This window comes from Sturnus vulgaris, chromosome 4 (assembly GCF_052056855.1).
Source record: "Sturnus vulgaris isolate bStuVul1 chromosome 4, bStuVul1.hap1, whole genome shotgun sequence".
Lineage (NCBI taxonomy): Eukaryota > Metazoa > Chordata > Aves > Passeriformes > Sturnidae > Sturnus > Sturnus vulgaris.
The window spans coordinates 49,723,871-49,747,288 of NC_142246.1; the positions used below are offsets into that span (position 1 = coordinate 49,723,871).

At 40.8% G+C, this 23,418-nt stretch overlaps 2 protein-coding genes and 1 long non-coding RNA gene across 4 annotated transcripts in view; 2 read left to right on the forward strand and 1 right to left on the reverse strand.

Annotated features, from left to right (window-relative positions):
• The window catches only part of SLC9B2 (solute carrier family 9 member B2), a 26,141-nt gene extending 22,028 nt beyond the window's left edge, over positions 1 to 4,113 (forward strand). Inside the window, exon 12 of the mRNA XM_088163933.1 lies at positions 3,879 to 4,113. Coding sequence (XP_088020059.1) covers positions 3,879 to 3,974 — 96 coding nt within the window. The 3' untranslated portion in view covers positions 3,975 to 4,113. The remainder of the gene's footprint in view (positions 1 to 3,878) is intronic.
• Positions 3,850 to 9,882, reverse strand: CISD2 (CDGSH iron sulfur domain 2). Of its 2 annotated transcripts, XM_088163935.1 has the most exons (4): positions 9,712 to 9,882; positions 6,292 to 6,493; positions 5,839 to 5,888; positions 3,850 to 3,991 (listed from the first exon to the last, which is right to left on the reverse strand). In XM_088163935.1, exons 1-2 carry the CDS (start codon positions 9,812 to 9,814, stop codon positions 6,345 to 6,347), a joined length of 252 nt encoding a protein of 83 aa, XP_088020061.1. In that variant the 5' UTR covers positions 9,815 to 9,882; the 3' UTR covers positions 3,850 to 3,991; positions 5,839 to 5,888; positions 6,292 to 6,344. The 2 variants fall into 2 exon arrangements, with proteins under 2 accessions (XP_088020061.1, XP_088020060.1); XM_088163934.1 differs by lacking the exon at positions 5,839 to 5,888 and having other exon boundaries at positions 3,854 to 3,991.
• A 254-nt stretch (positions 9,883 to 10,136) lies between these two features.
• LOC148224014 (uncharacterized) lies at positions 10,137 to 15,788 on the forward strand. Its single transcript, XR_015803322.1, has 3 exons — positions 10,137 to 10,323; positions 10,978 to 11,101; positions 15,251 to 15,788. It is a non-coding gene; the product is annotated as an uncharacterized LOC148224014 (long non-coding RNA).
• The last annotated feature ends 7,630 nt before the right edge of the window (positions 15,789 to 23,418 follow it).

The following is a 23,418-nucleotide window of genomic DNA, read 5'->3' on the forward strand; positions in this document are numbered from 1 at the left end:
AATTATCTGCAAGCAGGGAGTCACACAGGCCAGGGGATGTGGTGATGATGATGTGAGTATAATCACAGCTTACTCTCTCTTTTTCAGCCAAACGGAGCTTTTTATGGAATTTAAACTCAAATCTAAGATTAACTCTGAAAAAGCCACGGTGTAATACAGCCACAAAATGGATGATAGTTTCTGCATCTTGCCTTTTAAATAAAGAGTACACAAGATGAAATTTTTGGTCAATTGCACTTCAATTACATTTATTTTGTCTAGTAGTTGCCCCAAGTCAGACACCTTTCTCTAAATCTGTCTTACAAGTTTATTTGTAGTCTATTATAACCATGTCCAAATTAATTATGAAAAGAAAAACATTGCTGTTCTTGTAGATTAAGTGTCACAATATGCTGATTTCAGGTTCCCCAAATTTTCCATCAAGACTGAAGATCTGGCCCTACAACCTCAGTTCTGGTCTTGATTAGCATTTAGGGCAAATTTATTCCTGTGTATGGAGCTTCCCAATTACATTAGAAAAGTCAGGTAATTGGTTCAACTTCTAAATTGCTGGTGAGATACAGAGCTGTACAGGCAATTCAGCTTTTAGCTATCTCTCTCTGTAGACTTTAGATAGAACAGATCAGTAAATTATTGGAGATTTTCTATATAAACTTCTGTGGATATGTAATAGTATTACCTTGGCAGATTTTGAAAGGCAAGGAAATGATGATTTATCTTGCTTGTGATTCTCATTAAATTATTATCTTGTGGAAATTACTAAAATGTCCTTTCTATTAAAGAACTGTGACTTGTTCTTGCAACACTACAAATTTGTTCCATTCCCTTACAGATATAAGCACAAAGAAACTGTTCCTCTTTATCCTATAGCCATGGTTGAGATTGTAAACTATCTCATCCATGAGCAAGTAAGGAGAAAAAAAATAATTAATCACGCTGTGTTAAAGATGGAGTGAAGAGGTTAAACCTTACACTGTTCTTCTCTTCAAGGAGCTTTTTGGGAGAAACAAAACCATGTTGCTGTATTACTTACTTTAACAATGTTTGTCTTAATTTAACTTAATTTTGGTTGTGATTTCAGAGGAAATCAAACTGTTTGAATACAAAAGTATCCTGATAAAAGCTGGAAGCGTATATGTGCCTGTGTCTAATAAATCTGCTACAGTAGACTGTGGTTTTTAAAGCCTGAAAAAAAATGTCAAAGACAGGGCTTTACATTTCACAGTAATTTCTTCACCAAATCCAAGAATTGGGGCTTAGTATTCTATTTACATCTGTAAGTGAAAACTGAGTATAAGACACTTCATATATTTTCCTCTATTATAAATATTTATATCCTAATGCATTTATGGTTTGCTCATTCATTAAGGTAAGACCACCATAAAGCATTTAAACAATAAACATTATACCATGGTTCTGTTACACACTGTAAAAACAGTCATTTAACACACAGTCACATCCTAATCTGTCATCTTTTGCTGCAAGGCAAGAAGTTTTTGAACTCAGAACTACAACTGTCACAAATGGAGGAGGAATGATCTACCTCAATTCTGCTGCTGCTGCAAGAGCCCTTTTTTGAGAACAGCTTTCTGACTCGCTGTTTCAGCACTGTGATGATCAGCTTTGGCAACAGCTCTGGGGCTTCCTGCCTAACAAATGAAATGCTATTAAGGAATGGGTGAGATCTGTCATGGTACCATTGTCTAAAATTGTAGCATGGACCAAATTTTTATTTTTAAACTGATGGATACACTATTTTGTGGGAGAATGAAGCACTTAAGAATAATTAATTAGAAACCTAGCAGTTAGGTAGGTAGTAATTATCTGCATCTGAAATTAAGCCTCACCACAGCAACATTATGACTTGCATAAATAATAATTCTGAATGGGTAACAAGCCAAGAGAACAGCTCAGCTCAGCATCTTCAGTTCTGTCTCTTAACCCGTTCATCCCTTGAAAATTCCCATTGCAAGAAGTAGAGACTGCAGGGCAAGTGAACTTGCAGGAGGCAAATTTGTGTTTCCTTACCATCAACACAGGGCCCAAAATAAAGGGGTAACGTTGGTGGCTGACCTGCTCAATAGTTTTGTTTATATATGGGCTGGAACTGCCAGCACTCCACCTGGGATGCTGTGTGAAACCTTCCTGCAGAGTGGGGTTTGTCTGAGCTTCACTGCTTTGTCTAAGACCAACAAACTGCCCACTTAAGCACCATGCAGGCCAGACCTTCAGCTTGCATGATTTAACACTGATCTGCTGCCTGAACGTATATTCACAAAGGAGGAAGTGGGTATCTTTTTCTCCCCCACTTAAGTACACTTTAATTTGTACCTGAAAAGCAAAGGAAAACATGATTTCTCAGCAGAACAAATTCAACAGAGAAGTGCACTTACATCACTTGAAATAGTGAGTTTTATAATTGTATGTTCAAAAAAAAAAAGGCTTAGTTGTAGAAAGTCAATTTATTATTGAAATAAACGACTTATTTACAGAGATAGGTACTTTACAGTTTTACAAAGCAGGCAAAATTCTTCTCAGAATAAGGTACCAAAACAGTGACAAATTCATCACTGTCTAAATGCAGTTTATTCCAAAAAGAAATCTACAGCAATCATGAAACTAAATCATACCAATCACATAATAAAATGCTGTCCTTTGCAACTACAACAGTATAAAAGACTTGTTATCAGTCACGATCTAGATTAAGTATCTGCTATACTTCTTTCTTCTTGAGTATTAGTGGACCTACATTATCTCCTGTTAATTCATTGTGCTTGTTGTGGGAGCCATCACAGACAGGGAACTGAAAAAAAGCCATACACAAGGAATTAGCACAATTCTGTACAGCAGTTACATGGTGATTTCTGTATTTCTTCCTACGCCCTGACTGCTTTGATAATGTTGCTTGCTCCTCTTGTCCTGGTTCAACGTCAAACTCCCTGTCTCCTATCGGCACAGGCTACTAAGGAAAACAAACACAGTTAATGGGTAACTAAGTTTGTGAGATCCTAAAATAGCTGTTCTTCTTCAAAGTCAGGGACAAAGCCTTTTCCATGAAAGAACAGCAAACAAAGCAGCTATCACGGTTACAAATTGATTTATTGCAGAACTAGTAAGAGTGCTCTTAATAGATTTAGTCATTTGCAACCAGAAAGCATACACAGAAGCAAGCTGAAGTGCTTGCCTTAAGTGATTAGCCCAAAGTGAAAATAGCTGAGTGAGCTTCTTCAGTTCAAGACAGACTTTTTTGGTTTTATTAAAGAAGGAAAGCATTTGGGCCAGAGAGAACAAAACCAGAGTGTGGTCAGGACATTCAAAATTGAATCAGGAAATGAAAACTGAGGCTAGATGAAATACACTCATTTACATCTAGTTGATTTGGGGGATATGGAATATCCCAACCACTCCTCTCACTGCTCTGGACGATATGGGAATCTCCCTCACCAACACAATATTTTCATTCTGATATGAACAATCTTTTTGTTTTTTGGAAAGTAAGAGTAATTATCTTTTAATTAGCTGCAGTGTATTTCCAAATAGGAAAACAGGTTTGCTTGGTTTTATTTTACTCACATGAGGTCACTCTAAACATTTCTAGAAAATTTCTTTTAAGTTTCTACAGTTGCTTTCTTTGTGTAGATAGGTTTGTGCCATTCTGCAAAGTTCAGGAACATGTTCCAACTCCAGACAAAGGCAACAGCTCAACACAGCAATCCAGCACCAAAGCACTGATAAAAATACTTAGTTTCAATCTCTAATCCTACAGCAGCACGTCTTACCGTCTTTGAACGCCAACACCTGCAGTAAGCTTTAGTGAGGCACAGATCTTCAATGTTTATCTCATTCACAACTTTGGGATTTTCCTTCTGGATCTTGAGGTTAATCAAGCTATCCTTCTGCTGTTTCTTCTTGGGGAGGAAGGGACGAACAGCAAGGTAACCAAGCAAGGCCAGCACGCCCAGGAAAGGCAGTAACCGCAGCCATTCTGAAACTAAAGATAAGGCGGGGTTTAGGGTGGCTCCTGACACCACTCCAGGATGGTGCAGCATCAAACGGCTTAGGCTGAGGGTATGGAACAGAGCTGCTCAGTCAGCAGGGCCCTCGGGGCAAAGAACAAGATTCCATTGGTGAGTCTCAAGGAAAAAAAAGACATAGATTAAATCCTAGGATTTATTCCAGCCTAAGTAAAAATCTGACTCCTAGAATTTCATCTGAAATTGGATTTTATCACTCTAGATGACTGAATGGAAGATAATAAATACAAAACAAATAAAAGATTTACTGAAATAGGCAACCCTAAAGCACTGGCAAAACCTTCACCAATCTTTTTGGTTTTATTTTTCAGACCTCTGTTTGCTCAGGGATCTGCAACCAGTTTCTACAACATAGAGAAAGAAAGACACCTAAGATCAGTAGGTCAAATCACAGAAAATTACTTTATACCCAAGTTAAGGAACTTCTTTCAAGTACAGGTAAAAAGTAGAAGTATCCACTGCAGATCTGGCTGCTCTGCTCCATCATTAAAAATGTAGGCATACTGGTGAGAGAAGACTTACTGGACTTTTAAAGAAATGCATCAATGATTGTTTTTTTAGATAGATAGATAGATAGATAGATAGAGAGAGAGACGGAGAGAGAGACGGAGAGACAGATAATATACAAGGTGGATTCACTTTTCCAGCAAAACGTGCTGTGGAATGTTTTGTACTGTGGAATACTCCAGTGCAATTTAAATACCATGGTGCACTAAAGGTTGAGAGCATTTTTCTAAATTTCTGGAGAATATATTAAATCTAAATACTTATATAGAAGGGAGTTTAAAAATATTTTAGAAGAGATAAACGTGTAACGTGCTGAAGCACAAATAGCTGCACAAGCACTTTTTAAGACAAGACAATAATCAACTTACTCTTCTAAATTATTTAGGATCAGAATATAGAGAGATTTTGTTCTACAATTTGTTTTTTGAAATTAAGATGTACTAGAAAGAAAACACAACAGAGCAGGCTAAGGCTGCCCAGTGGGTTGTAGCCCTGAGGAAAGAAATTATTCTGTATAGCTTGATTTATTTGCACTAGTAAAACATATGTTTATGCTAATACTTCTCCAGTTAGAATCCAGTGGGTTTTTCTTAAGGATCTGCATTTTCTGGAACCAGACCATGTAATGAAAATAACTTGTGGAATTAATTTTTTGTTCTTTGTTGCCCTTGATGTGACAGCGACATTAAATGTATTCATCTGGAAATGTATCACAGCTGCATAAAAGCTAAAGGCACTGCAAGAAGTCTCAGTAATCATTTCTCAACTGCACCTGCAGCAATCCCTACACACCACAATTCACACCAAGACTCACTGCAATACATTAATCTCTGGTGCTCTTCTCTTAGTTCCTCCAACAAGCTGCAAGCCCTAAATAATAATTGACACTGAGATACTTAAATGTTTTCAGCTATACAGAATCCTGAGTTTCCTGGACAGCAGTGCCCGTTTGCCTTTTCTACCATTACTTTTCCAGAACACTCAATCAATTCCATCAGGAATCAAAATGCACTTTCTGACCTTACCTGAAGAATGTACTTCAAAAGAGTGGAAAAATATTTGGTCACTAAAAAAAAATTCCAAACTTTGTATTTAACCTGACTGTTGGCAAAAATGTGGATCTCTACAAAGCTACTCCTCTTAACTCCAAGAGAGAACAGACATTCCAAGAGGCACACCAGGACCAGGACATCTACCAAGTGTAACTGGGCTAAGATTGACACACAAAAAGGACACATCTCACACTCTTGATACAGTATGAAAATCAGAACAGTGATCATGTCTATGGATGACTCACAGCCAGTTGGGTTCATTCAAGTGAGAGAGGAATTTTGACAGCTGTAACCTCTGAGAAAGGAAATCAGAAATAAACATGAATAGGATGTACCAGGCTATTATTTAATATGGTTATTATTTAGTATTTGTACCAAGATAACTGCTGATAAATAGTTTTCTCCTCACTAGCGAGTAAATTCTATGCTTACTTCTAATCTGGGAGTCTCTGGAAAGCCCCTGATTGCATTCCTGTATACACTAATCATAAACTGGCTTGTTATTGCCAAAAAACTGCCTGACGCGCCTATGTTTAAACTGAAAAATCACTATGATCATGTTCTAAAGCATGAAATACAAGACACTGTAAGAGATCTTTAGGCTGGGTGAGCAGGGATGGGAAAAACCCTTCATCCAAACGAATGCAATGCTGTCTTCCTACAAGTGTAGACTGCTCTGGTTTTGAAGCCATTCATACCTTTATGAAGCAGATGTAGGGCAATTCACAAGACTTTTTGCACAGCTGACAACTCAGAATTCAGCCATTACACTGATTCTAGAGATTCTTTTATCGATTCTGCTGCATGGGGAGAGGCAGACTTTGGAGACAGAAATGAAGAGTAGTGTATGGAACAGGTCAGTCTTCAGACTTGTGTTAGATAGAGACCAATCCCAAAGTCCTGGAAAGTATCAGAAACCAGACAATTCCAAAAAGCTTAAGCCACGGATATTTTCAAGGAGAGGTTTTCTTAATTTTTAGTCCAACAGTAACATATCCAAAAATAAAAGAAACACATACACTGTGAACAAAGGTACAGAGAAGCCACTGATAGAAAAATCAAAGCATGTATTCCCTCCTTTGTCTTCCATCAACTACTCCTTTGGTATCTTTGACTTACGTTTCAGCTACTTTTTGTGGAAATTGCCCTGTGCATGCCCAAAGGCAGCTTCTTACAGTAACAGCTCAACTGCAAGTATTAACTACCAGTCAAAAGGAATATTGGAACTGTGCTTGCATATTCTCTACACTGATGAGGTTCTTCATGCAAATTCGAAGTACTTACTAAATACATTCTCTTCAGAACCAATAAGCAGGCCTATCCTGGTTTTGGTTGTTGGCTATTTTGAGGTGAATGTCTATGCCGTTTTAATGGCATCTTCCAGGACAAAAAGCAACACTGGCATGAGACAACATTGTTCATTTCATCGAACTTGGGAAGGCTAAAGAAGCAATGACAAGACACTGAAAGAGGCTTCAGAGCAGCACAGCGTGATAATTTAGATATCCACTTTCAAACCCAAGGTCAAACATTCTTTCCTTCCTCCCTCACTGCTTTTACCTTCAGGAGGTATGTACTGGATGTTAAGTCTTTCACTTCAAACAAGCAGTTTTTCATTTGGTTTCATAAGGTCACAACAGACAACAGGTGTCCAGATCTTTAACCAGCACACTATACAACATCCTATAAAAAAAACAGGCACTCCATATACTTTTGGTCTGTTGTTTCTACAACTGATGCACTACAGGAACTGAAGTTGCATCTGCCTGCAAGCTAATGAGTTTACAGAAGCAATAAAAGAGTTAAGAAAAGACTGCACTGTTACAAATCTGGATTCCAGCCTGCATTTGCAAACAAGGTCTATGTTGCCCAGTGTTTCATAGTGCTGGTCTCTGATAAAGTTCAACAGATGCCACCAAAGGGCAAATATTAATACACTTTAAATGTTTTTAGACCAATGTTACTTCTCACTTTTCAAAAAGAAGCTAAGTATACCATTTGCCAAAGAATATACTTGGTAATTTTTAATAGTAGTAGACACAAAAGGGAACATTAATTTTTCTATTGCCTAATAGTCTTTCCCAAATGATAATTCACTGCAAAATAACCCCAGGACTGGCAATCCCCTGCTCTTAGAAGATTGTAACTTTAGGTCAGGACAAAGACCACAACAACACAGAAGAGGCAGCACTTGCTGAAGCAATCATTTTCTCAAATGAAACTTAAAACTCACAGCAGCTCTTTGTGCAAGTAAGCACAGGACTCTTCAATGAGCAATGACGTTTCAATGACTTTCAATAACCTTTACACACTAAGACATGATAATTTTTTAATTTAGGTGCTTAGGATGCAGTGTCCTACAGTATACTTCTCAGACGTTTCAATGTGTTGTATTTAATCCTACGCTATAACTTGAAGTACCTTGTAAAGTTTTGCTTTTTTCCCTCCATTTTCATTCATATCCACCCTGGAAGGAAGATGTATAATCATAGCAGCAGATACTACTCTAGCTTACTATTGGAAAAAAGTATTTAAACTGCAAAAAACGTTCTCTCTATAGTCATGTATTTTTAAATATACCTTTGTCTCCAGTTTTTAGAGTCCATCAAAAAAATTGCTAAGAACTACAGGCAGTGGATTTTTCGGGTATTCTCATTAAATCCTACAAGTTCTCAAAGCAGTTTCTGACTCAGCTCCTTCTTTTACTTACGTTTAGTATTTTGGGACTGACATTTCACATGTTTGGTCTACACTTAAGAAGTCAATTGTTTGCTTCTTGTCCTCCCTCCAAATTCAATGAAGTACTTGGAAGTCAATGGGGTAAACAATGTGACAACAAAACAGTTCTCCCCCACTGACCACTATATAAAAAGCCCAAAGTCCTGATTTTGGTTTACAGACCAAACCTTCCACAGGTTTTCAGAATAAATCGTATTACTACTATGCATTGTGAATACAGAGACTGGACAAATAACCTTATTACAGAAAAGACATGGTTCGACAAGTGAAGCAATAAGATACTAAAATATTACTAAGATTAACAAATTTTAAGTCAACTTGTGGTTACAAGGGCAATGGTTTCATTAGGAAACTGCCAAATACTAGAAATAGGAGAAGCTGCATTGTTCTGTAGGTTTTTTTATCCCCTACCTCCCAACTTTGTAGCAGCTGAATTTCTCTATTTGGTAAATATAGATAACAGTTTTTCCATATGAGAGCGTAGCTGTGGAAGAAGAACAGTTAATTTAAAAGAGATTTGCTTGTTCCTGCGGAAGACAATGAGACTTGCAGTTCACAAGTAGCATAAACATGCTGGGAAAAAAAGAAGTGCTCAAAACCGGCTTTAAATCTGTGTCTATTCTAAATTTAACAATTTTCCGACACTATTAACAGTCGCGGTGTTAGCGCTGCAAGATATAAAGTTGATTCTGCACTTTGATAGCTTTTTCGACTTCTACTTTCTGAGGAGAGTATTCCTTCCTTCTTGTCACCGAACTAACCCGGTCACTTGACACTGCCTGGGGGCCCGCCTATGTTCTCACCGCCGAGCCCCAGTGCAAAGCACTGAGCACCACAGTGAGCCACTGCTCACTTCTTGTTCACTCTCTGACAGGGCTACAATCAATGAACTGCTGTTTCTACTCCCTCACGCAGAAAATACTTACAAAACTGACTCAATTAAAAAACAACCCTAACTTTATGTACGTGGCAGGTTCCCAGAAAGACACTTTTTTGGTTTAACTCGGTACAGATGCTGTCTTTGACCTGTGAAGAAGAGGAAGAGGCCGTGCTTTAGGCCTCCGGCTAAATCCCAATCCATCTCGGCGCACGGCCTCTGGCTGACCGGCATTGGTTCCCAGAGGAATTTCAGACGCAAAGGTTTTACTCTGTCCCTGCACTTCACCCTGACAGCTCCCCCTGCCCCACAGGACACCTGCACCTCCTGTCGGGTCATCCTCCTGCTGCAGCAGTTCAAGCTCTGGGGTTTCCAGTTCTGTGACGCGGCCGGGAGACAGCGAGCGGTGCCTGGAGTGAGGGGCGAGAGCCGGATCCCAGGATCCCAGGCAGGACCGGCCGCGGCGCCGGGGCGGGAAGGGGGTCCCGCTCCCCCCGCCTACCTGTCAGGCGGATAAAGCCGCCGACGCTCTCGGGCAGCGGCAAGCGCTTGAGGTACGCGGGCAGCTGGACCTTGACGATGCGGGCCAGCGTCTCCAGCACCATTGCCACGCTCCCCCGCCGTCACCCCGCGCGCCGACCCGGGACGCTCCCGCCGCGCACGCGCCGCGGGATGGGGTGAGGCCGCGCACGCGCCGCGGGATGGGGTGGGCCCGTGCCCTAGCCGGCGCCGCTGGGGGGCGCTGCCGCCGGCGCGGGGGGGGGGGGGCGGGGGGTCGGGAGTGCTCCCGCCGCCAGGGGGCGCGCGGGCGGGGAAGGGAAGGGAAGGGAAGGGAAGGGAAGGGAAGGGAAGGGAAGGGAAGGGAAGGGAAGGGAAGGGAAGGGAAGGGAAGGGAAGGGAAGGGAAGGGAAGGGAAGGGAAGGGAAGGGAAGGGAAGGGAAGGGAAGGGACAGCTGGGGCCTCGAGGGACAGAATCTAATAATATGTGGCTTATGCTTCACAGGTTTTTTGTAATTTCCTGTCTTCACCCTGCTGCATTGAAGTTGTATTCCATGTTGATGGTCTTATAAACATTGAAGTAAAAAGATTGAAAGTTTTTCTTCATGTGAATGAGGTAGGATAATGTGAGTGCTGAGAGGTGTAAAGTTATAGGGAGGGGCCATTTCACTTTATTTTATTGTTATGTCTAGGAGACTGGTCATTTTTTGGCAAAGAAAATCCTCCCTGTGTAGGCCGATGAAAAAGTGGGAAGCATGTAGCCATTCTGAATCAATTTAGACAATCCATCCAGACCTGGAGACTCTAACATTAATCCCTTGGTCATGACAACACCATTTGGTTCAACGTGCTTTGCTACCATAAGTGAATCTGTCAGGTGCTAGTAGCATAAAGCACAGAGCACGAGCAGGAAAGCTGAAGCAGCACAATCCTACAAAGACCTATCTCCTTCTTTTCATGATCCTGACTGAAGCATAGTTCTCTCTCCTCTCTCAGCGTACTGAAATCCCACCATATCTGCCCATATCAATTACGCGCTTTTCCTGCTGGAAAATGCTAGAAGCTAAGTTTAGGATAAATCCAATTTATTTGTGCTTCTGTCCTATTACTTTTCTGCCTGTGACCCTACATTAACATTTCCTGATGAATCATCGTCTTTAGCTAGTGGGAATATTCCTGTGATCTCAGAGTATCTAAGTTCCCTACCTCGCCTAAATTTATCCATGTAATGACTGTGTCTGATGTCCTAAGATGATTCCCTCTTTTCTAGGCAGATGCCGGCTATTAGACAAGTAATGAAAGAGTAAAACACTTGGTTATTCCTGTAAAAATTATACATCAGATGTCATGATGTGACCTCCTTTGTGAGACTTTCCAAGGGAAGAATACATAAGGTAAATACTCCAGTCTTAAACAACTTCATACTGAAGTTGAGAACCTCTGTCCCTACCCTCTTCCTCCCCATATTCTTCTTCCCTTCCATCCTTCTCTGGATGCTGGGAACACAGCTGACATTTCAGGGAAGCTCCCAAGCCCTGCTGCGCTGCCTTTGATCAGTGCTGCACTCACCACACTACAAGTCCATCTGCACATGTTGCAGAGAGGAATTGCTCTCCCTGTGCCCCTCCTGTTGCATAGGAATCAGCTGACATGAGTCATGGATGGGTCTGGTATATCAAAGTCTGAAAGTCATAGGTTACAGCAAACCTATAAAGAAAATGAAACCTGAATGAGATTCTTAACTGAAGCAGAAGCGAAAAGTGGTCTTTAAAAACCCAGTTTGAACTGGAGTACAGGAGATGCAAGTTCACCCTGCAATTTGGCTGCAGACTTCCTGTTTGCTTTAAGGTGGGAAATGTAAACTTCAGGCTTGCTCAGTCCTGCAGGAAAGAACAGCGTTTTACATAGTAATCCATCTTCAGGGACTACATTATGGATTCAGAATTTAAGATTAATCAACATCAGGAGGTTTAGAAGGCAGGCGTGACATCTTCCCTCTATTACACCTAACACCCTATGTGGATATCCTTATTCCAGAAGCAGATTGCTCCTTCAGGATTTTATCGGTGTATTTTTCAACTCATATATCAATATTGTTTAGTATCTGGAAAATTTTCTCACATTTTTGTGGGGAGAGTAACATGCAACAATTCATTCTTGTATGTTTAGTTTCACTCTGTGAGCTGTTAAAAAGTAGAAATTGCCTCTGCTTGTGTGTTTCATGCTAAATTTGGCCTTGGAACTCTGGTATTGGGAGGATATGTAGAAGTTGCTGTAATAAAAGAACAGCACAAAAAACCCAAGCATAGATACTAGAACAGAAATAGTCACCTGTATGGAAAGATGAATATTGCTTTTAGCACTATGTATCCTCTATCACTGGGATTTTTCATCTAGAAAGAACATTACAGATAAAATGGAGCATGGAGCCCACATGGAGAGATCTCCATCGTTAGGGCTAGCTCAGGTCTCTGATGTGGAATTCCCCAAACATCACCCAAATGAGAACCAGCCCATGCTTTGATAAGAATGATAGAAAAGTTCGTGGTGTGGAGGATGTTTCGCAGAATTTGGTCTTGTCACTACAGCATAGCTGCACTGGTCCAGCTCACAGCAGAAATAAGAGCTGCCTTCAGCATCCACAAGCTGGCTGGTCCTGGTTCCAACAGACTGAGGATAGATGAAAAGAATCTGTTTGTGTTCTTCCTTATGTTAGCCTTTGAAAATTGCTCTTTTTTCCTCTGCCTTTAATTCAGCTGTAAAATGAGATAGTATTTACTGGTCTGTCTAGAACACATGAGATTTGCAAAGGAGAAAAACATTTATAAATTACATATATTTATTTTATTTTACCAAGTACACAACAGTAAGGATAAAAGATAAAAGGTTCTGAGGCAGCAGACACACAGTTCTTACATCAGTAAAGCAAGCCTAAGTAGCACAGTAATTTGCTCAGTACTCTTTCGTGGTAATGAGCTTTTCTATCAAGAGGATGTCTGGTGTTGTTTCAACCATTTTCTTGGAATTGGTACTGCCATTTTCCAAACTGACCACCTGGAATAATCTCTGCAGCAGACTGAAGTATTACTACCAACTAAAAGCTACACTGCCACTGAAGGGCTGGCTTCTGTGATCAGCAAATACAAATCTCCTGTCTAGGAGGAAGCTAGATCTCTCTCTTTGTATTTTAATCATTTCACAGTGGGGTGTGATTAGCTGCTGTTCCTGCTGTATGCAAAGATCTCTCTCTTCCACTTCCCCAAAAGCAAGCAAAATCCCTATACCCCAGAAGAGCTGTAGGAACTGTGATTCACTTCATGCAATGTCTCCATCAGCTAGTTATGCAGCACTGTCAACATCCAACTATTAAATATTTGAATCTCAAAAACTAAACAGATTGGCTTAAAATTTAGTCTTAAAATTGGCTTTAAGACCATGTAGATACAATTACTTTAATGTATTTTATGCATAAGAACATTGCAAGCAAGGTGCAATTGTACTGCACATAAGTTAGGTTTTTATTTCATATTTTTACATCCAGAGGTTTTGTTGCCCAGAGAAGAAAGCTGAGAGTGCTGTGCTTTCACTTGACTTTGAGACCTGGCACCTGACACCAGTGGCTTGTGTTGGTGTTTATTGAAAATAGCTACCTCTCTGTGGTGGCTAAAGTGGTCGAGAGAAAAATAAATTGACGAAACAAATCACATTTATAACAAAGTCAGTGGGGTAAACTTGTGATAGTATAATGTTCATATTATAAAATTACTACTAAATGAGCATGGCATTATTTTCTAATCTATGTAATGTCCAAGAACTTTACAATGTAACCGTTATGTTTTGAAAGGAGGTGCTATAGTTGCCTAAGTAACTGCAGTGTCCCACTAACTGCATGTATTATTGTTGAATTTTAAAAATCCCTGTGGCTTAGAATGACATTTATTGTTGGAGATTGTAGGGAATTAATTTTGAAAATAATGGAAACAGGAATGTAAAGAAAAATTGCAAGATTTCTAAGAGTTGCATCAGGTTCCAAGATGGCAACTTTGTGCATGAGAGAACAGAACAGTAGACACTCTTTTTATTTGTTCAAGAAAAATGCCATGCTTTGATCTCTCGGCCATGGGTTTGACACTTTAATTCCTTTCTCTGATTGCTACTACTGGGGGATGGCTACTCTAACAGTTGCAGAAATAGCACAAGATGAAACTGTGAATATCCACTCTGTTACCCTAAGCTGAAATTGCATTTATTTAAGGCACAGAAAGCAACAAGTTGTATGACATGAAGCTGTTGTAAAAAAATATCAGTCAAGTAACACTAACAATGCACAAGAAAGTACACAGTAAATTTAGTATTGCAATGAGTTTTAATTTTTGACCCATTACACAAATCACCCAGTTTTTCCATCTGCACTAGGTAGCTGGTCCAGTATGTACTGCTCATGGATTTGGAACTTCATTGGCTTCCAGGGAGCTTCTATTTCACAAGTTTTGCTCAAATCAGAACAAGTGGATTTGGATTCACTAATATGTTCATAAGAGACCAGATATGTTATTGATTTGTAGCAGGTTCTGCCTGGTTTGTTGCAATAAACCAGACTGCAAAATCCCCAGATTGTCCTCTGGGAGGAAGCTGCAGTGATGGAAAACAGATACATCCTCCCCTTCACTAAAGGACCTACAGAGGACAAAGCTGACATAATCTGGGAAGTACACATTGTTAAATGAACAGATGCGAAGTAAAACCGCTATCAAAACACTACAAGCTGTGCTCATGATAGGAATTCTAGGGACAAGAAGCTATATATATATATATATATATATATATATATGTCAGTATATACTCAGCAGTAGACCACTCACCTTTCCTTTTTAAACTGCATTGATGAATGAAGACTGTCTGTTCTTGACCAGATGTCTGAGGATATTTTTTTCCCTTAGTACATTACTCCCTTGGCATAAGAGCTGTCACTGAAAGATATTTCCTTCATTTGGGAAGGCAAACGTGAGAATGCCACAAGACTAATTCCTGTGACATAATGTGCATTCTTTGGCACTGTCTAATTATAGCACAGAAAAACTACCAGCTTCTCTGCCGAGGACAGAGTAGATGATCTCTGCTGTAGGACTGCTCTCTCTCTGCTCTTAAGTTCTTCCTGTGTCACAATGCCCGGTGACACTGCAGTGAAACAGCAGTTTGTCATCCCTTCTCAGACGGCTGTGCCACAACAGTGCTGAGGAGATTTCTGAACCTGGCTCCCCTTTTCAAGGTTAGCCAGGTCTGGCACTGACAGTAACCCATAGTCATTCTCTGTCATCTCACAAGAATAAAGAGGAACAAAAGAAAAACCTCAACCCCAAAACACCATGCCTCTTCAGTTTAGACAAGTGTATGTCCAACAGATGGAGATGAAAGCAAGGAAAATGTGGCTATCTTGATTCCAAGGCAATGACATGGAATAGTATTACAGTTGGTAAATAAGATTAATACAGCCTCACTTTTGCCTATCTTACTAATGCTTTTTCTTTTGTATTTTTTTCCAGACATTCCCCATCCTCTGGACCATAATTCAGTTATAGCACAGTGCACTTCTAAATCTACACTGCTAGCTATTCCCTAGATTTTTAAGTTACTTCCTCATTTACTTTTCAAGATATTGCCAGAAATTTATATGAATTCTGTACTCCACCCCACTGCACAGAGCTGTAAGATCTGTTTTGTTTTTTTTTTTTTTAATAAGATGCTTTCTCTGCTGATTCAAAGGGGGAAAAATGTAACTAACACAAAATGTAGGATATAAACATATCACCCCCAAATTTACAGAACTTACTTTACAGGAAATGTAATCCTAATGGCTGTGAAAGGTACATGATAATTAAGAGGCGTTTATGTTGAACAACATGTTAGGAGAGTGCTTTTGGAAACTAGGAAAAGATCTTAGTGTCCCTTTTTAATAGAACAGAAAGTCTTTTATTGAAAGCTAATTTTGTGATAGTGTCTATAGTTAATTTATTAAAACACTTGAGAATGTTTTAAACTGATTTTCCAAGAGGAATTAAATTACATATGTTTATTTTTTTACTTTTGTGTGAGTTATTTTGACAGTTTCAGGGACAGAAATGTTTTGATTATTGGGGAAACAAGTATAGTAGAAACCACTGATGCACACAGTCCCTCAAATTGCCTGTCCAACAGGATTTGATGCTGTCAAATATCCTGAATGATGAATGGGTAAGGATATAATTTAGTCTCCAAGTACCTGAGTCCTCCATTTCTATTGCAGCAGTGTTTTTCTTATATGGGAGCTAAATGGAGATCATAAAATCATTTAAGATAAGTCACCAAGTAGTCAGGATGGAAATTATATTTTTTTGCTGTTATTTTTAATTTAAATCACTATGACTGAGAAAATTAGTATCTTGGATTCCATTACCAACTCCTTAAGTGAGTATTTTTCTGGGGGTATTTTTTTAACAAGATGATATCCCATTTTCCAAAGCAAAAAACCCCAAAACATTTGCAGTCTTCATTGTCTTTATAAAAACAGATTCACATTTTTTGCTTGGAAAAGTCACAAATCCATGTAGTATTTCTTGAAAAATTGAAAAAAGCATGCTTGACATTGAAGACTATAAGTCAGCAGGAGTACAGAAGCCAGGTTGCCTTTGCTTTATGATTTGCAAAATTTTCAGCAACTGGCCAACACCTGGCCATATTTCATTACTACCATGTCTGTCACAACCCACCTTCTCAGAAATATTGCCCTGGTCCATCCCCCTAACCATAATGATGAAATAACTGGCTAATTTCAGTATTGGTGACTTAAGAGTCATCAACAGTATTTACCAAATTACAATAAGACAGCAAACAAGAATAATATGCCATCCTTCTAAGGGATATATTTGGCTGTAATTACGTGAATATTTGAGCTCTAAGTAAGCTCTTGGATACCTTGTGGTTAACTGGAACATACCAAAGAAAAGATCAGGCAATACTTTAAAGATGAGATTGCTCAATAGGACAGAAAGAAAAGTAAAATGACTCCTCGTTCCAATGATAGTCAGCTAGTTAAATCCCTTGTCTAAATAAACAGCATATACTCCTGACAGTTCAAAGACAAACAAACCAAACCAAAAAACAAACAAACAAAAGAACCCTGAAGTATTTCTGTGGACTTTCTTCTTTTCTTAAATCATTACATTTAGTCAATACACTATCAAACAATTAAAATACAACACTCTACAAGGCGCTGTAATAATTTCCCCAGAGACACAGCATTATTCAGTATAAAGCACAATGGGTTCAAAAAAAAGAGAAAGAATGTTCAAGAAAGTAACTCTCTAAATGAAGAGTGACAGCAAGTCAACCTGCTGCCTCTGCTGAAGTGTAATGTTTATTTAGCTACAAATATGTGAACAACTCATCAGCAGGACTGCCTCAGAAGAAGGAGACATGGCCAGGAGAAGTAGTTTGCTGCAGGCCATTTGTGACATCAGTGGTACTAGGGCTCCTAGCTCAGTGAGGCTCTCTGCCCCAGGTCTTCTGGAAACACTGGCTGATCTCTGCAGGGAAACCTACTGAGACAAAAGGCAGTTTATAATTCGGTGTATGAAGTACACCATTAGTGTCCTGATGTGCTCAGGCTAACTAATTCCCTGTACCTCCAGTCAAACAGTGAAAATTGTACTTTGCATGTAGCTGGGCAGGTGAATGGAAGTCTGCACTTCAATCAACACAGCCTGTTGTGACCCCTGAACAGCCCTGCCCATACTGGGGAGCCTGTTTGAGTAATAACCTTTAAGCATTAACATTTTATCTGAACTAGCAACTTTTAAAGCCTATTAGGTACACTGGTCAAATCCTTTCTTAAATCCAAACACTCCTCAAAGGTTGTGGTTTGCTTAGTACATTTGCATTCTGGATCAAGCATTAGAGTCGCAACCGAATTAGGATGGTCCAAATCTGGCTAGTAATCAATTACATCAAAGTAATAAAAATAGACATATCTTGAAAGTGCTCCAGAGAATCCATTGATGCCTCCTTTAGTGAACACAATAGGTCAAATTACCTACTGCTGAAAACTGGTGTTAAGAGCTTGGTCATTTTCAGTAACAGTGTAACCCAGACAGACAGCTTGCAGCCTGAAGGCAGCCTGAGGGGACAAAAACCAGGTATAACAAGGAAAAGCAACCACCTCCAAAGGGATAGAGTAAAGTAGGTCACCATTAAACACCTTTTTGACAAGGTCTCCAACTGATGTACCCTGGCCTCCTGAAATTCATAAAACTCCTGAGTTGCTCCAGAGAGGGGTTTTGCCCGCTGAATTCAGCCTGTGTAACCTTATTTTAGCAACAGTGGATAATTGCTTAGCCCTTCACACCCCTGCTGTGTTGCCATGTATGTTTATATTATCTTTGTTTATTCAGGCATGTAAAGAATTCATCCAAAATAAGGAAACGGTGATAGTAACTGCACGACAACAAAAATTTTCGGTTTTCAAATTTGGCATCATAATTACACCATACACATGCTCATCTGACTTTCATGCCTCAATATCCATAGGGCTGAATCAGCACAGAAAATGAACATTCTTGTTGACAAAGACTGCTGGTGACTTGACAGGGATATCTTTTTCATCTAGATCAAATGGTAGTTTTGCTGGGAAAAAAAAAAAGGAATACTCTGGATGCATACTAATAAATAACCTGTAGTGATTTTCAGAGATTCTGTTGCTTAGGTCTGTGAAAATAGTGTACAGAATTTTATCTTGTCATATGTTTATTCTTGTAAAATAGCTCTTATTTTCTGGAAGGATTTCAAGAGAAGAGAAAAATCTTTAACTGAAAGAAAACTATGTTGTCACTATGAAGATAAAAAAGTGCCAAACAATGAAGTGCTAGACAAAGTCCTGAAGACCAGAAGATTTTGTGAGAGACTTCAGTCTGTTTATCTTGGTGTAGGTTAGTGAAGTGTTCTATGCTCTTGTGAATTCCACATGACTGCGCAAACACTCCAGGCTTTCACTGGGAGTCACATGTAGACTTAAACACTTGGTTTTCCAACTCCCTACACAAAGCTGCAACAACTTAATTTGATGTAGGGACTCAGCATTTCACTCCATGAACTAGAATTGAGACAGAAAGCACTTCTAATTCAAAGGAAATGTGGATTAGCTTGGGAATTGTTTCAGTGAAAATGTCAGAGAAGCTGTTGAAGAAACAGTGGGAGATGAGGAATTGGCCAAGTTGGAATATCAAGGAAGTTACCTTTTATCTGGTATTTCTTGAAAAGCTGACTTCTGCCTAATATACTGACCTTGGGCTTCAGTCTAGATGTGAAAGGGGGTTGCTACCTCTTCTTCCTAACAGAAGGAGACATAATGGTCCCAGATGCAACAGCCAGGGAACTGAGCATGCACTACGAAGTCTGTAACTGTGACCTAGTCATCCTTATTGAAGGGAGATGCCCCCAGCTACACCAAAAGGCCTGCTGATCTTTGGAATTTGAAACAGATCTAATGGCATCCCCAAACATGTTTTCTTCCACTGTCTTGTAATGGCACTTGGCAAATTCAGCCTTTTTTGTTGTTGTGTTAAAAAAAAAGAAGCCAGTGGAACAATCTTATTTTATCAGCTTTTTCCTGTGATCTTATTCTTTGTGGTATCCACTGAATCAAAAAGGTCCTCAATAAGGTGAGTTTTGCTCAGATTAAAGAAGGATTTGGCTGCAAGCTTGATTTACAGTAATTAAAGGAAAAACAAGTTAGACAGGACGCTGAAGAGAAAATTGAGGCCTGGTAATACATGCAAACAGGGAGAAGCTGTTGTTGTTGTTGTTGTTGATCTTAGCACTTTGTTTTCCAGCAGCATGAACTGAAGTGTTCCAAACAGGCACTAATAGTAATCTGTTGGATGGACCAGATGGATATCTTGCTTTTGTTGAAATAATTTCTTTTTCTCTCCTAAAATGGGAAATATTTTTGGGAAACATTTGCATCTTGTTTCCCCCTTTCATCTCAGATATATGAAGCATCGTGTATGGAATGTTGCTTGGTGTCCAGGATGCTTGGTTACTCCACCTGTTTTAAAGGCAGGTAGAATAGCATGCTCCAAATATAAAACTGGCTGGTTTCAGGCAGGCTGAAGTGAAAAATCAGCACTGTTGTACAAGTAACCTATGGTAACCTTAAAACTAAAAGGCTGGGCTGCTTTTCCCTCAAGTCCCTGAGGGGCAGTGCTGTAACAGCCAAACAAGGCAACCTCCATTCATGGCTGGACCATCCATTCCTCTGTTGGACCATCAGGAAGCAGCTGAAATGGGCTGGTGAATCCAGCCTTTGGAGGCTGTTGATCACTTGGCCACACAGGGCTCTGGAACACCATACTTGAAAAAACAAAATTCAAAGACAGGGCTCAAGAGAGCTGGTCTGCTCTCAGTATTTTTGTGCAAACTCTTTATTACCGGGCCACATCTACTGAGCTATTTTGCATAATAAACCTCTAAAAGTCTAACCCGACTCCACTGCTGTGGAGGATTAGACATGGTAATACCTCTCTACAGCCACTTCTGAGGATTAACTTCAAAAATCAAATTAAAATGAAGCAAACACAAATAGTTCCACAATAAGTTGCAATACCCTTATTCAGTAACCATCACCTGCGCCTCTTGCATTTTATATTACCATATGAAGAATGTATGCAAAAGAATATACATGCTGTGTTGGGTAAAGCTGAGAAACTCTCAGTATGGGCACATAACATATTCAGGTTTTGAGGCCTTACTTGCCCAAATATTCCTAGTGAGGTAAAAAAACTGTTTGGTTTTATTTTTTTCCAAATATTGAGGAGAAAATATATGATTTTACCTCACAATTTGAGGAAAAGGAGGTGAGAGTGAAAAATATATGTTCTCCAAGCAGACCTGTGTGCTGTGACTTGCAGAACTGCTGACAGAACTGTGACTACATGTCTTGCTTTTCATTCCTACACAAGCAATATTTTTTTATTATTTTCCTCAAGTGCATTTAAAGGTAGGAAATAGGTAGATCTGGTTTTTTTTAAATGACCAGCAAGTGCAACAAGTAACCAATAAGTGTTTAGTGTTTACCTAAACAAGTATATTAAACTAAAATTTGCAAATCTATTCCTGAGCAATGGCTATAAACAAGAGCTATCCAATAAATTTTATATTGTCTATGGGGTCAAATGCTAATAAAGATATTGAATTTAACACGTAATAAAACTTGATTTACCAGATTAACAATTCCTGCTGTCTTAAATTAGCAGGGAAAATTACACACTGTCCACAGTATGTTTGTGCTGTTAATTTCTTTCATTATACAGAAAATGTGAATCACAAGTCTGATCAAAAATGTTAATATAAAGTCATATTAGAATCCATTAATCCAAAATAATAATTACAAAATTGAGAACTGGAACACTGCCAAGTATCTAAATCTCCCGAGATGACAAACAATAATGAAGCTCAGAAAGTTTGTGAGCAATTTACAAGGCAGAAGAAGATGTCTGTAGTGCAAAGATAGACATGCTGGTGATTCGGAGCAGTTTAATAGCATTCCTAATCCAAAGGAGGAACAGCAAGGTGTTCTTCAGCAATATTCTTGACTAACATGATAAGAATGAAAATCAAATAGTTTGGAATTACACTTCCTGAGCATGCTGTTCAGTACAATTAAAAGAATAAACAGAAAATGAAGACTACATAAGGAAGTTGCTAGGATTTGTTTAGGAGATCATAGTAAGATAACTTGACTTTACAAGTACAAGGCATTGTTTTCTCTTTAGCCTGTAAATATCAGTGTTAAAAAAACGATGGCAGTCCTACTACAGTGCTATTTTTAAAATAAAAAAACCCCCACTGCTCTCCTAATTCACTGCTGCCTATTGTCAAGCTTCATACTGAAAATGTTGTTCCACAGTAAACTTTTTTGAATATTCTGCCTTCTCTACACCAATAATAATTAGTGTCCTAGACAGCAAGACAACTAACACTACAGCACTACAACGAACACAAACTGAGTCCAGTGCAGTTATGTGGACATCCCCCCTGGACAGCAAATGCCATATTTGTCACTGTAATACATCCCATCATTACAGCAGAAGGGCAGTCAGGCAATCTTTCTCGTCTTGTTTCACAGAAATGGAGTAGGAGTCCTTCCGCATGTAGAGAACCTGCACATTTTATTACTGTGAGAGAAAAAAAACCACCTGCTGAGAGTGATCTGTTGGCCCATGCTGCACAAAATTCTCCAAGGAGCTGGAAGTGTCACAGATGCTATCACTGTAAAAAAACAATTATTTCTCATCACTCTCCTGAACTACCTGAAAGATTGTCGTGAAGTGGGGTCAGTCTCTTCTAGACTGCCTGCTGTGAGGGAACTAGGTTAAGGTGAGACAGGGTAGTTTCAAATCAGATATTAGAATACTTTTTTTCAATGTTCAGGTGGTCAGGCATTGGAATAGGTTGCCCAGGAAGGTGGTAGAGTCAACATTCCTGGAAGTGCTTAAGAGGCGTCTGTAACTGGCACTGGGTAATATGGTTTAGGGATTACAGTGGTAATGCCACGTGGTAAAATTGGACTTTATGATTTTTAAAGGTCACTTCCAATTTTGACGATTATATGATTCTCTTTGATAGCCCTTGTACTGACAGTCCACTTCACCGTATCTTCCCTTTGGTGATGTTTTTTCCCCTATACTGAGACATTTGGTTTAGTATCCTCCTGTGTGCCGATATGCCACTAAAAGGAAGTGTCCAGGCCCGTTACCCTCAGACCAGGCCTGCGCTAAGCAGAGCTTTAGCTTCGTCACTGGCACGGCGGTGAACGGTGCAAACCCCATCGCTTCGGGGCTCCCACCTTGCTCCGTGCCCAGCCGCTCCCGTGACGGCCGTGCCCCTGGGAGCGCCGGCTCTTCCCAAGCGCCAGGACGGCCGAGACCCGCTACAGCATCTGGGGCTCCAGGCGGACAGTGACCCCTCCGCGGCGCTGACACACAGCTGACGCGCGGAGGAACACAGGGCCGCCGCGTCAGCAGGCGGACCTAGATCCGGCCGCTGCCGCCATTTCGCGGGGAGGCGGGACCTGCTATCAGCAGTGCGCGCCCGCCGCCGAGCCCCGGGGGCCACCGAGCTCCGGAGCCCGCCGCGACCCCTAGGAGCCGCAAGCAGGAAAAGCCGCACAGCGATCCCGAGACGGCCACGCCCGCGGGCAGCCCCAGAACCTTCCTTCCCCTGCCCCGCCCGTTCGCCCTTGGCCCCGCCTCTCGGCCCTCGGCCCCGCCCCCGGGAGCCGTTGGCGGCGGCGTGCCAGGCCCGGCCCCGCCTCCCTCCCTCCCTCCCTCCCTCCCGCGGCGTCCGGGCCTGGCCAGCGGCGGCAGCGCGGGGCTCTCTCGCCCTTCCTCTCTTGCTCTTCCCCGGGCGGGCGGCGCCTCTCGGCTCTCCGCGCACCTCGCACCCTCTCCCGGCCGTGACAGGCGGCGGTGGGCGGAGCGTTCCTCCGGCAGCCTCACGGCCCCGCTGCCCGCAGGCAGACAGGACTTCGGGCGGCCGGCCGGTCGGGCGCCCCCCCGGCTGTTTCCGGAGGAAGGAGAAGAGCAGCTGCCCCCTCCCCCCTCTCCGCCTTCCTCCCCGTTCTCCTCCTCCTCCTCCTCCCTCTCCCTCTCCTCCTCCCTCCCGGCCCCCCGAGCGGAGC

Bases quoted from the DNA above. Each gene is read 5' to 3' on its own strand.
- CISD2 (XM_088163935.1), bottom strand. From the start codon at position 9,814: ATGGTGCTGGAGACGCTGGCCCGCATCGTCAAGGTCCAGCTGCCCGCG. The intron at 6,494-9,711 runs GTAGGCGGGGGG...GATACTTTCCAG, and splicing joins CGGCTTTATCCGCCTGACAG to GACTTTGGGATTGGTCTCTA.